This window comes from Zophobas morio, unplaced genomic scaffold, assembly GCF_036711695.1.
Source record: "Zophobas morio isolate AGI-343-1 ecotype UQ-CSIRO unplaced genomic scaffold, CSIRO_AGI_Zmor_V1 ptg000004l, whole genome shotgun sequence".
Classification (NCBI taxonomy): Eukaryota; Metazoa; Arthropoda; class Insecta; order Coleoptera; family Tenebrionidae; genus Zophobas; species Zophobas morio.
In genome coordinates, this window is record NW_026972109.1 from 19,136,594 (window position 1) to 19,152,509 (window position 15,916).

At 33.9% G+C, this 15,916-nt stretch overlaps 1 protein-coding gene across 12 annotated transcripts in view; it reads right to left on the reverse strand.

Annotated features, from left to right (window-relative positions):
- Nucleotides 1-15,916, reverse strand: part of Camta (Calmodulin-binding transcription activator) — a 339,661-nt gene that overhangs the window by 37,238 nt on the left and 286,507 nt on the right. For all 12 annotated transcript variants that reach the window (XM_064076794.1, XM_064076801.1, XM_064076751.1 and 9 more), the window contains one exon: nt 2,870-2,937. In XM_064076794.1, coding sequence (XP_063932864.1) covers nt 2,870-2,937 — 68 coding nt within the window. The remainder of the gene's footprint in view (nt 1-2,869; nt 2,938-15,916) is intronic.

Here is a 15,916-nt window from a genome sequence, read left to right on the forward strand (position 1 = left end):
GCGTCAACACAACGCAAATAGAACAGAAAGAAAATTGTTACAGTCGATTTTAAATAGAAGAATTCGAGACCCAGACACTCTTTTCTCGGTTGATCGTTTTACTTGACGTGTCGCTTCCGCTTTATTAACTTCAACGTAATGTTTCCCTTCAAGACTGATGTCATAAAATCACTGATTTACTTTTTTCCTAAATAAGATCGACGACGACGAAAAGAGGAGTCTTTCGTTTAACAATTACGGATGACACCTTTAGAATTCTGCTTGAAGGTTCTTCACTGTTTTGCAGCGTCGACATGTCTGACAATTGCTTTCAGTTCTAAATATTTTCAGGATTGCTGAATAACTATAAACTGGCGTATAAAATTCCTATAATTTTTGTTTATAATAAAAATTCTTTCAAACAAATTGTTCACAGTTTATTCGTTTTTTACTGCCTATATATAAGTTAATTTTGTTTCCTAACGTAGTCACCACCTTAAAAAGAAATTACTTTACGCACGTCAGGTTTTGGACAAATTATTTAAACAAAGAATAAATCAAGAATTACCAGACACTGCCGACCTACAGCACACTAGTTTGTCCTAAACTGACTGCATTTAACTGAAATAATCCTTCTGTTCTACTTTATATAACTGCATAATCGCATATCTTCTTTAGTTTCTTAAATATAGCTAGTTTAAAAAAAAGAGAAGTCGCCAAACTTTTTTCTGTAGAGACTTGTAAGCTGAAAACAGTGGTGAAAACCGCGTTCCGAAATTTCCATAAATAATTGAGATACATATTAATTTTTAAAGACATGTAATACAAAATTTCACACAAAATTTTAAGACGTGGATGATGAGACATTTTACATAGTAAAATCTGAGATGACGACATCAAATTATTGGTGGGGATGAATAAGCAAATTTTGGGACGTGTTTGACCATTTATATATCAGTCTTAAAGCAGCACCTGGGCATACACAAACGAATAGTAATTTATTATTTTTTTGTGGCTCTGTGCTCATCTACTTCAGGTATGTTTTTATTTTGATTTGCAATGTATATGTCCCTTGTGGTGTTTTCTTGAAATTATTCAAGTTTTCAACAACATTCACACATATGGTTTAAACGGAAAAATAATATTTGTGACTCTTGTTCTGGTGTGTTCTTTCCTTCTATTTTGAAACTTGAAAATAGAACAATTCTTAACAATACAGCACATTTAATTTTTGAAATAAAGGTCGCATATTATTGTTGTCTTTTTTAAAATTCTTTTTGTTAATCTCCCTTCTATGACGTGTTCATTTAAAGAATGACGTTTTTCCGCTTTGTATTATTTTCCCGCGTTAACCAGTCTTTGTAATCTTTATATCATTTTCGTGGTTTTTGTAAGTGAATGCTACAGTTGTCACCAGCAAGAAAACAGAGGATTTATTTCTCCTTATTAACAGAAAATTGTGGCTTTTAAAACAGCGTTCTTTAGTTAGTATTCTTTGATGTACATTATAACTAATTTCACTAATTAAAATAATGAACTACCAGTCACTACAAAGTGAACTGTGGAGTTTGTTTCGTTTGCCGTTTTCTTTTACTATTTAGTAAACGCTTCAATAAACAGCTTCAAACAAAGAACACAGTTCCAGACAAAGTAACTCCTGTACTTAACAAAAAACCCTACATTTATTAATTAATAACAGTAGATAGAAGTCATCACTGCGTTACACTAAAACTCTCGAACTGATTAAAACTAGCGTTACACAGAACTTGCATTTGCAATTTAGAGGTGCGGGCAATAAACCGATCATAATTAAACTTGTTTTAATTAATCCGAACAATCCATAAAGAACAAACTTACATTGCATTAAAATTGTAATTACAAGTTGATCGCAATTAAAATCGAAAAGCGTTGCCTCTAAATCCTCAACTTTACTGCAGACATGGCAGAGTTGAATGCAGTGCCGAGTTCGAAACAAATTAGAAAACTTTTTTCGTTTTTTAATCGCGCCGCGAGATTTTTTTCAAATTTCGTTTTGAGATTGAAGAAGTGTTAAAGTAAACTGCGCCGTCCGGATTTAACCCAAGGTTCCCGTGTTTATCGTCATAGAAACACGGGAAACATAAAAGCTGTAAAATCAGTTGTTGGTTGCAGTTTGTGTGCACATTCTATTTTTACGAGGAAACTTTACATTTAATTGTGCCGTGCTTAGGAGGAAACGTATTTAGAACGCGATAAAAATGTTACAATGGGATTGCTAAATATAATCGTTGAGAGAATCGAAACGCTAAAATATACATTGGAACAGATCGTCCGAACAGTGGCGGAACCAAGTGGGTACATACCAAGCCCAGTAAAAAAATTGCGGCCCAACATTATAACGAAAAATGCGGGTTTACATTTACTTGAACGTTTTTTGAAAGATTTTTAGAATAGAATATTTAATCTATCATATATTAGATTTTTTTTTATATTCACATAGTTCAGTAACTCACGCCCGTAATTGTACTTATTATGAATTCTGTAGAGTTGACGAATATCGTAATTTTTCGTTACAGCCAAGTACCAAATGGCTATTTTTATTTGCAGGTATTTTTGTAAACAATTGTAAACCAAGTTTCAAAATCAAAAAAGGAAAAGATATGGTTCCATTAAAAAAAAAGTGATAACTGATAACGTGATAACATATTGTCACCATAGATTGTCCAATGAGAGAAAAATGAGCTTTCTTTATTTCTCACAATGAAAATCTGTTAATTTATGACCAATTTGAAAAAAGATTGCGAGAGGTCCCAGAATTTCGAAGGCCCTGAAGTTACTTTTAGTTCCGCCGCTGCGTCGGACTTATTTTTGGCTTAGGAAGGAATTATCAAAGCGGCGCATTTTAATGTACCTGATCTTGACCTCCTTGCTCTGCCATTCCGCGTGCCGATCGAAGCTGATAAGGATGGCTGCGATTTCCTGCAACGAAAAGAGATTAATTAGCAATATGCAAACATGGAACGAAACATCAGGAGCAAACAAACATCAATTTCAGGGGATCGATAATTTATTTACCTGAATGGAGACAGTTCGAGTGAAAAAATTCAATTTCACCCTGTGAGGGATCAACATATCAATCTCCTGAAAAGTTTTCTCTTGGTATTGAATGCCTCTGACAACTGTCTCGTGTACGTACATCGAGTTCTAAACTTCGAGTATCGAAAGAGCTCGTTTAATTATAGGACTGCAAAAATATGGAGGCCGTAAAGAAACCGCTCTCCATGGGGAGATGGAAATGCTCGAAATCAAAGAAATTGCCTGAAAAACTACTGTCTTGTTGAAAATGTACGGAAAAAATTATGGTTATTGAGCTTATTCTTGGATGTGTTCCAGTTTCTTTTTCTTTTTTAACCTACGATATATAAATTTTACTTTATGGCAGGCCCAATTTTTCTAATTTGCGCCTCGAAAGTCGCAAGACGTGGTTGCGAATTGCCAGTCTCAAATGTATTGTGTGTCTGAGATTTATATTCGCTAGTTCTAAAATAAAATAGCGTTTTTCTTTTTTAAATAACTTACAAATAGCAATTAAAATTTCCCCGCTTTTGATATTGGTTCCGAGTTTGCGAACTTTGTATGTTAAGATATGACAAAGCCTCGGGGAATGAGAATTTAAAATGAATGCGATGAGACTAAGCCGATACGAACTTTGAAGATTTAAAAGTAGCAACAAGACTTTTGTGTGTTGCTAAACAATCATCAAGATTTATAATAACGACGATAATAAATACTATTTTTGGACGTTTTCCAATAGTTATTCGTGTCGTTGATCTATTATTGTTGTTTGTGTGTTCTATTTTTTGTTTTGATTCGAAGTTTTTCTGTGATTCTGTTAATGAGTCATGTCGTGTGTTTTCAAGACTATTTTAACATTCATGCTTGAGATAAGGTTAAACTATGTGGCTGCTCAGTGGCGCGATAAAAATTTAGATTTTCGCTCTCCTTTAAATATTCATAAGACACTGTACTTATTGTGCTATCTCATTGACAATTGCGATGCGCATTGTTAAAGAAGTACAATGTTCAATAAATAAGTGTCAAAAACACTAAAATAATTTTGTGTCAATTATGCATTTGAAGATTGATGGTCAAACAGGGATAGAGACTATTTTCTTGAATAAAACCCTAACAGGATTTACGAAAGTTCAAAAAATAATGGACGAAAAGTAATTTTAATTTTCATTTATTCGCTCGCCCAATGTTACGGAAAATTATATCAAAATGTATTTTTATACAATTACTTAATGAGTGTCCATAATAAAACAACGTCATTTGTTCGGTAATACAGATTTTGTAGTAATTCATTTATTACGAAATCATGGTTAAGTTGTGTTTACAGATGTTACGATTTTTTTTATTTTTTAAATGTTGGTTTAATTCAAAATCATTTAAAAATAGATCTTTTGGCTCACTTAGAAAAATATCACGGATGACACATATGTTACCGTTTTCCCATTAAATTTTATGTTTATGAGAGGTCGATAACTTGCTATTTCATGCAAACACACTCTCTATTATTCTACTGTTTCCTTTATGATAATAATCATTAATGAATTCTGTAATTTTTATATTGTTGAGTATATTGAGAAGAACGTTAGTGTTATTGTTGCTTGGAGGAGTAGCAAACTTTGTTATTCTGCCACAATTGCAACAATTCTCCGTAAAACAACATTATTGATTCCATTTATTTTTCATATTTTATCAGAATATCTAATTTATTCGAAATTTTATCCGCTACGTAAAATAACCCACATGAATCTACGTTTTTCACCAAACCAGTGCAAACCGAATTTAAAAACTATTCTGTTTTAAATGTAACATAAAAAAATAAATATCAACATATTTTATTCTTTTTTAATGTGTAGGCGAGCAGTTCCGTAAATTGGAAATTGTAAGCGAAATTGCCGACTAAATTAGCATTTCCAGTTAACTTTGAATTTCTGAAATTATCACGGAGAGAAGTTTGTATTGAAACGGAGAACGCAATAAAGAGCGTAATTAATAAAGAAATTTGAGGAATCTTAACGCCGTTAAGAAACAATCTGGAAAATTAACCGGAAAACGCAAAAATTCAAAGCCAGTGTTTGAGATTGAGCGGTTGTTACGTTTCATTGCGGTATCTATGTAGCTATCACATAATACATGCAAAGGAAATATATTTGAGGCAGAAATTTGGTTTTTATCACATTATAATAATTAGATTTAATCAGAGACAATGAGATTATTTTTTCAAAAAAAAAAATAATTAGCTCAGCTGTTTTTATGTAGAAGTAAATAAATCCAGTAATAAATTTAATGCAGTGTCAAACGGCTTAAAACACATCCTAAATGGGAAGCAAACAGATCTACAAAAGCAGGCTATTTTTACATCTAGAACAATAGCCAAGGGAAGTGCTGGGAGGTCATTTTGACGAATGTTTTATTTTGAAAATGAAATGTAAATTTTCCGTTTCCGCCTGTCTGTCGCCCACATATTGGAAATTTACTGCACAAATAATCTCGGAACCACCGAACTGACTACTGAAATTTTAAATATCATTTAAGATTATTGTTAAAATTGTAAAACTCCAAACAAAAATTGTTTATTTTCGATTGACACTTACATGCCGGGGGTTTAAGTGTCAAGTTAAGTGTTTATGCACCGCGAATTGTTATCACCTATCACAAATTAAAGATGTTTCTCAATTGTTGCCTTGTTTGAACTGCTGTTTAATATTATAACAGTAGACTTAGAGTGACTGAGATTTCCACAAAACTCATCCTCAACTCAAACCTAACTCCAAGTTCTAGCCGAGTTTAACACAAGTTTCTTTCATGAATAACAATCACTTTTAATTTAAAACTTAAAACACGACATCAAAGTGTGCTAAACTTGATAAAAACAGAAACAACACATGCATCTAGAACTCAAGACTGCTAGTGTGTGTTTTCTTTTAAAGACTATGTTTTATTAAACCCAATTTGAGTTAACTTAAAATTAAACAGCCACCGATTACGAAGAGTGACAATTTTTTACCGTGTTTTCTACTTAATAATCTGAAATTACACTGAACTGTACTTGATGATCGAAAGTTTTTCCATCGTACGTCGTAACCACGCCTGCATTCAGTCTGTCAAACTGAAATTAGTTAACTTGATGTTTGCGCTGTTTGGTTAAAAGCCCTTTGTATCAAGCCAGACTTTCGCCTCAAGCGTCAGGTTTGTGGATTGTAGTTGAATCTTTTTTTTTAATATTTTGCAACGAATTTTTTTGAAAAGATTCACGTTAAAATTATTTAACACAATTTAATTTAAAACTGGCAAAACAACGATGTCAGGTCATTAATTTTTTATTAATCTTAAATACCACATTTTAATCAGAATTAGTTATGATTACTTGCAATTTTAACCGAGTGATATACTTAATAATTTAAAATTACATTTGAATGCAGTTTAGTGTTGCTAACTTTAATTAACTACAGACAGTAATTACTTTTAACTGCAATTAATGCCCCAACGGTTATCTAACATTAACTCCAGTCAATTATTGATAGATTACTTATAAATGTTTGCTGAATAATAAATAAATCCACTGCAATTGTTTCGTTAAAAGTTAAATTATTTGTTTAATTACATAATTAACACAGTATATAGTAATAATTAATTGCAATTAAAACAAGTTATTTCACAAAGTAATTACATAATTTTAAAGGACCATTAGGCGATTGGAATTTTTCATTAAACTCCTTGTTTTGACTTTTTTAAACAATACACTCAGAAAAAATGATGTAAGTACCTTGATTACAAAGTGACTGTCAGTACAGTGTCACCTTGTGTTCTAGATACGCCACCACATTTGTCCTTCTTCTGTAAAAATTTAATGAGGCTTGCTCTACCCCGGTATCATTTAAAATTAAACTATTCTAATAAGTCTGAAAGGCAAGGAAATTATATGTATTGTTCCCAAGTTCCTGTTGATTCTCGTCTGTGCAAACATTTTTCAACAGTTTAAAGAAACACAATACAATAATGAAGAAGTAAGATTTTAACGCAAGTAGTTTGTCAGATGATTTCATCTTTTATTAATTTTTCCTCAAGTTACGGCAAGCGTATGGTCATTCCACGACGAACCTTTCTTTTTGGATGATTAAGTTTAGTTTGAGTAAAGAATGACTCTTTCAAGTGATGATTAATCTCACCCTTACTATTCTGCCCTTCTCGGATCTTATATTCATGTGGTGAGCTGTTTTCCGTCAGATTTTATTAGTCGAATCTATCATTTTTTTGACACTAGACTGTGTGCTTTGTACTGGGGGTGGTGTCTGGCCCCCGATGCATCAGCGCGGTCGCCGCCGCTGCGCCTGAGCCCGCTCGTATTTAACCTTCGCTTTTGCGTTGCATAAATTCATATTAAAACTGAGTGCAGTGTTTGAACAAAAACGTTATTAAAATAGACGGGCAGATTTATGGCGACAGATGCACGTCCGTACTTTTAATGCGAACTTATGATCGAATTGTCGCTAAGACCGCTCAAATTTACGCAACTCCATGGAATCTTTAATTAGCATTTCGCGCTTTCGTGATTAATACGAGCCCATGTCGCGCTCGCGTCCCATATATCTCTGGGACGCTCCACCGGATCGTCCATCCTTCTTCCAGAATATTTTCCCTTTTGTTTTTGCCCGCTCCTTACTCGCACTTATCTTCCGGAAATGCAAATTAATAGCGTTGTCAACGCCGCTAGTTTACGATCCCTTCATAGGAATTAATTCGGACGCTGCGTAATCAGCGAAGCTAATTCCGGAGGCTCAGATTAAAATTTCGAGAACACACCGCGTATAAAGTCAAACCAGATTATCCTCGATAAGAGGGATGTTTGGGCGTAAAGCACAACTCGTGGCTAACCTTGACGAATGTTAAACTTTCTTTTGGGGATATTTTCTCTTCGCGAGGTAATTTCATTGTGCCATTTGGCTCTGCGAGGGATGTATTCATGCGCGGGGGTGTGGGTTAAAGAAAGATATGCTCAGGCTTGCGAAAGACAAAAGTACAAAGCACATCTAGCTTAATTTAAAAATTTTACTTGACGTATTAAAATTTTCTAAAATGATTAAAAAAAAAAGAAATGAAAAACTAAGTATGTATATTTACGTATAGTCCTCCAGTAAAAAAATAGTGGCTTTATAATTTTGACTTTGGCATCTTAAGCGAAAGTTTAGTCAACAAATTTAGTGAATATTGACTTCAAGTGCTTATGGGAAGCCCCCAATAATCTAGTCTTATATTTACAACGCTCTTGCCTGTTTCTGGGTTACTTGTCGTAAAAGTTCAAAGGTTTTGCGCATTGGACGTTCTTGACTATTATAACCTAAAATATGTGTTCATAAAACTTTTGTGATACTCGTATTTTGCACTATGCATTGTTCTCATGGAATTCGGTGGACGTTGCACTACATCTCCAGAGTTAAAAAAAATATATATTTTCGACATAAAAATGGCACAGAATATACATAAAAAAATGGCACAAAAGTTATATATCTGACATAAAAATGGCACAAAAACACAAGAAAGACAAAAAATTGTAACAAAAATCAATTTTTATTATGGATAAATATTTTGGCGCATTTTTTTGGCGGATATGTTTTTTGTGGCATTTTACTACGGCTCTTATATTTTCTGTGATAATTTCTATGTCACATATATATTTTTATTCCATTTTTGATATCTCTTTTGTGCCATATTTTAGGTCAACTATTATACTTTGTACCATTTTTTTATGTTGAAGATAATTTTTTTCGCCATTTTTTATGTCAAATATATTATTGTGCCACTTTACGTGGAAAAAATTGTTTCTGTCATTTTTTTTATAACCTCTATATTCTTCTTTATGTCGTATATACACTTTTTGTGGCATTTTTTGTAAAAATAAATTTTTTGTGCTATTTTTAATGCCAAATAAATTTTTTGTCATTTTCTTTAAGTAGGTTATAAATTTTTTGTGCCACTTTTTATGTGAAATATAATTGTTTGTGTCATTTTATATGCCAAATATATAACACAAAAAATACTTTTTTTTGTGATGTTTTTTGTCTGCTATATTTTTTTTATATTTTTTATCTCGGAAAAAAAATCCATGTTTTATGTCCGATATAAATGTTTATGCTATTTTTTGGCAAATATTATGTTTTTTGTACCATTTGTTTTATGTTTTTTGTGTCATTTTTGCATGCCAAATATGTATAGATTTTTTGTGCATTTTTTATGTCGAATGACGTCACACCTTTTTGTGCCCCTTTTTGTTTTCTACATTTTTTTGTAATCACAAAAAAATGTAGAATGTTTTTTGTCAAATCAAGCCAAATCGATCCGAGCCAGTTGAGTCGAGTCAAGTCAACCAAGTCAGGTCAGGTCACAGTAAGTAATTTCAAACCAAGCTGAGCCCAGTCGTGCTAAGTCCAAGCCAGCCAGCCAAGCTGAGCCATGCCAAGTAAAATAGGTTGAGAGAGCTGAGCCAAACCAAGTGAATCGAATCATCCCAAACCAAGTCTAGCCACGCCAAGTCAAGCCAAGTTAAGCTACGCCGAGCTAAGCCAATCCAAGCTGAGCCGAGAAAACCAAGTTAAGCCGAGTCAGATCAAGTTGAGTCGCTCAAACGTCAAAAAAGCAAATCGTGTCTTTTCAGAACCACAAACAATGTCGATAAATAATAGATTGAACAGTCTCAAGAATTTCTTCGTACTGATGACGTCACGCCTTGAAACTGATTAAGTCATTCCCCAAAATTAATGAAGTATACTTCAAAATTGATGACAGTATACCTAACATAAAAAAAAATAAAATGACCGTGGTGTGTTCTCCTTTGTGGTCTTGTGGTCTTGTCTCCTTGGTCTCTATACTCTCTTTCCTCCCTGTTTTCCTTTGTGGTCTCTATGGTCTGTGGTCTTCTCTGTGTTCTCTGTGGTCTCCGTGGTTTCTGTAATCTCCTCTGTGGTTTGTATGATCCTAATTCGTAGTCTCTCCCCTAATTTTTCATCTCCTCTTTGTGGTCTCCGCTGTGGCGTTGGGTTTTTCTGTGGTCTTCTCCTGATCTCTATGATATTCTTCTCCCATGGTCTGTGGTGTCCTCGGTGTTCTCAGTGTCCTCTATTGATATTTGTGGTTTTTTGGCCTCCTCCGTGATTTCATCTGTCGTCTCGTTTCGTTTTGATTCGTACGTTTGTTCATTGAAATTTATTAGCCCATATATAACTCCGAATGAACGAAGCTGTCAAAGTGGCAAAGTCGACCGTTTCGCTTATAAGTGATATATAAAAATTCGCAGATTCATGTTAGTGAGATCTGAAAGTGAATGGTTAAATTTTATCTAACTTTGTGTATACAAATTATGTATTGTTATGTGATGTGTCGTGAGTGTGTATCCTCAGTCAATAGGGCAGTAGTTTCAGTAGACAATTCCGACCTCATGTGGTTAATTCTCCATATGCTTCAGGTGCACCGATTAATATTGGTGACGACTATTCAGAATAAGAAAAATCGAGCATGACCGTTCTTGTTGACAAACGTGAGGCTTCCATTGACATTTTAAAATGTAGCCAATTAATTTTCGTGCAGGAATGAGCGCAAAAACAGGGAGCCAGTAAAAATAAAAGTCCGGAAACTTGAAAGTAGGATGTCCATGGTGTCGTGTGTTTGCTTTCGTTTATTGATTCGATGAAATTTGAATTTGAAAAAGTGGCGGACCGATTAAAACACGGAATAGGAGGAATATAATTCGAAATCGATGAAGTAATAAATCGTGTTCGATTTCGGGGGCTGCTCTCGGGCCCGGTAATATTTATTGCGACATCAGGACCGAACTCGATTTTTTTCCTGACCAAAACAAATTTAAAGATTAACTATTGGGTCAGACGGAGGTTAACGAGGGTACTGGGAATAACCATAACATTTTAATCGATCTCGGTAACATTTCCTCATTTCTGCCACCGATGAATATGCATAGGTAGATTTATTTTACAGTTAATTACAGTTTTGCAATGCAAATTTATTGTAGACTTCTATATTTAGGTTAAGATAGACGTTATTGTGTTGTGTTTCATATTTCGATAACACTCCCCACAAAGAGTCACTGCTAATGCCTGACTTGAATTTATTACAATATGAAATTTCATAATTCATAAGAACATTAATTTACATGTACGCCGTACAAACGACCGGCTCTAAATAAATTATTTAATTATCACTCAAGTCGAGACGACGACAAACTATACGGGGGCACTAACTCGTAATTTATTGCCGTTTCACGTGCTCAACTATTGTCATCAAAGTCTACCCTCAATTTTTCACCTTCCATTCAAAAAATAATCAGATACCCACCCGAAAACAACGCGACTCTTATTTATGACTTTAATCATTAAATCACAATACAACTTTATACGGTCATTATTACTCAGGAAAAGTGTAGTTATACGTTTTTACGATGGCACAATTTCAAAAGAACAATAAACAAGAGATGTTAACTTCCAAACTTCATAAATTATACGGATACAATTAAACTTTACGAACAATAATTATTTCAAGAACGTACCCAATGATATTTCTTCAATTTTAATTAAAACACCAGTTTTACTAACATGATTTATTAATGTTCGCGCTGACCCACACACGCAACACGCACTACCAACTGTTGGTAAAAATGAATTATGCCAGATATTTTTATGAGACACGCAATTGTATCTCGAACGCACCAGACAGTGCGTCTTCATCTTCCATGTAAACATTCCCGAACCAGCTGATTGAAAAACTTTCGACGAACATATTTTCCAGACGGAAACTTATGTTCGACACAAAAAACTTTCAAGAACCTGATAGCTCTCCACTCAACGACTAGATTTTTTGCAAACTTTTCGTCTGAATTAATAATAGCCTGTTAATAACGCGGCGCGGAAATGGCTACGTGAAGCTATTTTTTCGACCTCTTCATTATGGCCGAATTAAACGCTAATAAATACGAAGGGCCCAACATCAGCAATTCAAATTCATTTTTGCAAGATCGTAAAATCTGGACAATTTCTAATTGTATTTATTACCACAAATATCACGAGACTTTTTTATTCGCGCCTGGAAAGTGATACCGTTTATGGCCAATGGTAAAAAGCATATTTGGTTTTTAAAATCAAAATTTTCAGTTTCTATATTACGTAAATCAGTAAATTTCTGTCTTTGAAGAGAAACTGTGAGTACGTATTGAACATTTCTACTTTTTGTTTTTTGCCTTATTGGTGTCATCTAGGATAATCGTGGATCAATTTTCCGCCTTCAACCTCTATACGTGCGTGTGCGGAAATTTCAGGGATGTATTCAGGAAAACTGTTGTAATAACTTCCCATTGGAATATCGAGAAGAAAGGACACGGCCCTGTTCAGCCGTAGGCTACTGGTTTTTTATTAGTACACAAAACAGTGAGTGTGTATCTTTCTAAAACGAAACCCTAACAACACTCAATCGATTATTATTATTTAAACATAAATTCATTTCCAATTTAATTTGGATTTTTTATGGCAAAGGAACTCAATTTGTCGTGTGAGCTAATTGAAAAATTGAAATTCCTCCTTTACGCAAGCTATTAAGTAGACGAATACCTTTATGTACATTTGCTAAACAGAATTTTTTCTTTCGTTGAATAATTTATTGCAGGAAATGTGACTAATTTAATTCCTGTGTTGCCTGACGTCATCTTAATGTTTTTCTTCTTTGTTAATTCTCCGAATGTAGGAAAAAATAAAAGACGTAGTAATTAAATTTCCCCTTGTTTTCGTCGGTATGCTAATGTTTGAGTTTTTAGTGCATATCGGCTGAAGTAGGTCACGAATAGAAATAATAAAGGCAGTAAAAGCAATGGCAAAAGTGCATAAAAGTGCAAATAGAATGGAAAATGTAATATTAAAGCAATATAAACATCGGAGGAATTCAGCGGACGAATGGCTTTTATATAGATTACCTGGAAAGATAAGAAAAGTCAATTGTGTTAACCGAATCGGCATGAATGATGCCATCGGGAGAATCTCCTAGATGCGGTCTAAATAAACGAGAATCTCTTATCTGTTCAACAGTTCCGCGAAAATATTTAAAAAAGAGCTATAAAGTTCGGGATTTCAAAACATTCCTGTTTATCTGGGGCTCGTCTGAATTTCCTTCGGGGGCGTCCGAGTTAATAAACATTCCTTCTGTTTGTTTAAAAATACGTAGCCATGAAATAACGGATCGTCCGCGTGTAAAATAATTCCCGCTAGACCAATAATAGCAGCAACGGAAAAAAAAAATAAAATCGTCGAAATAATTCTGTTCTTCTCGACATGTAAATTGGACGCTTCATTGCCTCCCCAATAATTTCAATATCGCCGAAAGTAGTTGTGATAAGGGTACGAGATTCGACATAAATCTCCAGAAAAGACAAATTACAATTTTATTCATAAAAACGTATAGCGAACTAGCTGAAAAGAGCCGAGCTTTTATGTAAAAATATATGACATTAGAAGGAAAATCCCTCTGTACTGGCGCAGAAACTGCTTATGGCAGCGTTGTTCCCAGTTAGGCCAAGACGAACAGTTATCTTCTTAGTTTGATGGCGCTCCAGAGCCAGATATTATCCAGTGATTCCACTTTATACGAGAATTAAATTAATGTTTGATTGGAGCTGGCTCTAATAATGCCCATTCACAAACAGACTACAAGTTTACATTGCTGCGCATGGCGTCAAACGCGACCCTTTCAAAACTGCCCGCAATTAATAAACCAAATCACAAAGTTTGCCCAGCCAAGGTCTGGGAGACGTTTCTCAGCTCCAGGATGTCGGCAACTTTAATTCAAACAAATCAGACAAGAAACATTGTAAATCGATTCGAAAATCGTAAAGTTCGAGACAAATAAAACTCAACTGTACAGCCCCGAAGCGATGAAGTGACGCGGCGCTACAGGGATCAAAAAGTACTTAACGAATGGAAATTAATTTGTATTCATTACTCCTTAGTGGCCTGTAGAACACAATAAATAAGCATTTCAAGGAGGTCCGATTGTAATTCAAACCTCTCGAATAATAAACTTGCTAATTTGACGTTTTTCGCCAATAAGGTGGGTCTCGTACGACCGTTGAAATTAAAGGACTCAACGTGGTAATTTCATAGACAACACCATCCTTTTCTGTCCAAATTGATTTTTATAAATCAAAATTCCAGCTTTAAAAACAAGAAGAGGGTGTTTAAAACTCACTCTTTCCCCTCTGTGACTAAAACTAGTAGGGACAGGAGACAAATTAATGTGTTATTAACCTTTTATTTTTGGTTATGTAACGGACTCTTTAAATCACTTTAAATATCTTTGATGTTGACAATTAAATAATAAATGTCTTGTAGTGTTATAAATTATTTTAACATGTTGCACGATACGATTTATGTAGTAATATCTAGATGTGTTGTGCGAAATAATTTATTTGAAAACTTTAAATTTTTTTAATTTAAACGTGTCATATTGTTCGTAAATATCTCGAACAGTCTGATCATGTTAATCAAGGTAAATTAACACAACTAGATCAGAGAAATCTAGGTCACTTTTTAGGCGGTGCGTGGATAAATGATTGTCTGCTGTAATCCTAAGATTTCAAGAGTTGTTGGTTGCATTATGTTAACAATTTGACGAATTTTATTTTGTCTGAACGCAGGTCATTACCGAGTTAGACGTGGGGCTATAATAATAGTACTAATGTGCATAATGAAATGTATAACAAATAATGCTTACAAGTGACTTTTAAAAATCTGTCACGTTAGATTTGAAGGTTTCCTTTTTTTGGAATTACTGTGATTTAAGCGTGTACTACAAGGTTAACTTGTGAATATAAAACAAAGTATAGTTGTCCATTTCTTGTAGGGTCATATTATGTCAGTAATAAATCCGCTTGCCTGTGAAGACCTTCTATTATAAGAGTAACAAATAAAAATTATTTTAATACGGCACGTAACTTACCTCACCTTAATTTATCTAATAAATCTTTCGAACTTTATGATAATTTCGAAGATCCGTTGGTCGTGTTGATTTTGCGATAAAATAAAAAACATGAATGCATTGATAGATCAGAAGAACAGAGTCACAATGTTTTGCAAATTTTAGATGGCATGTATCGGAGAAGATTTGCCAATGGCGTCATTAATTTGGGGCGAGGGAGGAGATACAGTTTCATTACGATCTACCATGTTTACGATAATCTTAAAACGTTTGCAAGATTTCAGAGCATTCGATTTTGCAGCTTCAAAGTTAATTTGGAAAATGTTGTTATACAATTTTTATATTTTTTCCAAAAATCTGAATGTCTAGGGTAAAAACTCAACACGAATTCATAAACCACAAGTGCTGCTGTAAATTTTGGAGACGACGTTAATCCATTGTTGATGGGGGTGATTATTCAAAGTGTGGTTAGCATTTTACCATCTGCACGATATTTGTAACATACGTCTAAAATTGGACAACAAGCGGTGGTAACGGAGATTATTTGTCTAGACAGACGGAAATCGAGAGACCTATTATTTCGTACTCTAGAGGTTATGCACGTCCAGAAAACATGAATCTAGCCATTCCTCGGATGAACTCTATTACAATACTGTAAAAATCCAATCACAAAAAGGGAAAAACTATATATTAGAGTATAGATTACAGATGATGTTGTTATTCTTTGCATAGTAAACTAAAATCAAAGCAATTTTACTGATCACGTTGTTAATTCTATGGAATCATTCTTAATTGAAACATATAATTTAACATGTGAGGAATTTATAAAAAGGATTGCAGAACATCTTGAAATTAAAAAAAAGAGGGAAATGGTGAACATTTTCAACATTTACTGTGATGTTTAATAACGTATGAAGCATTCAGG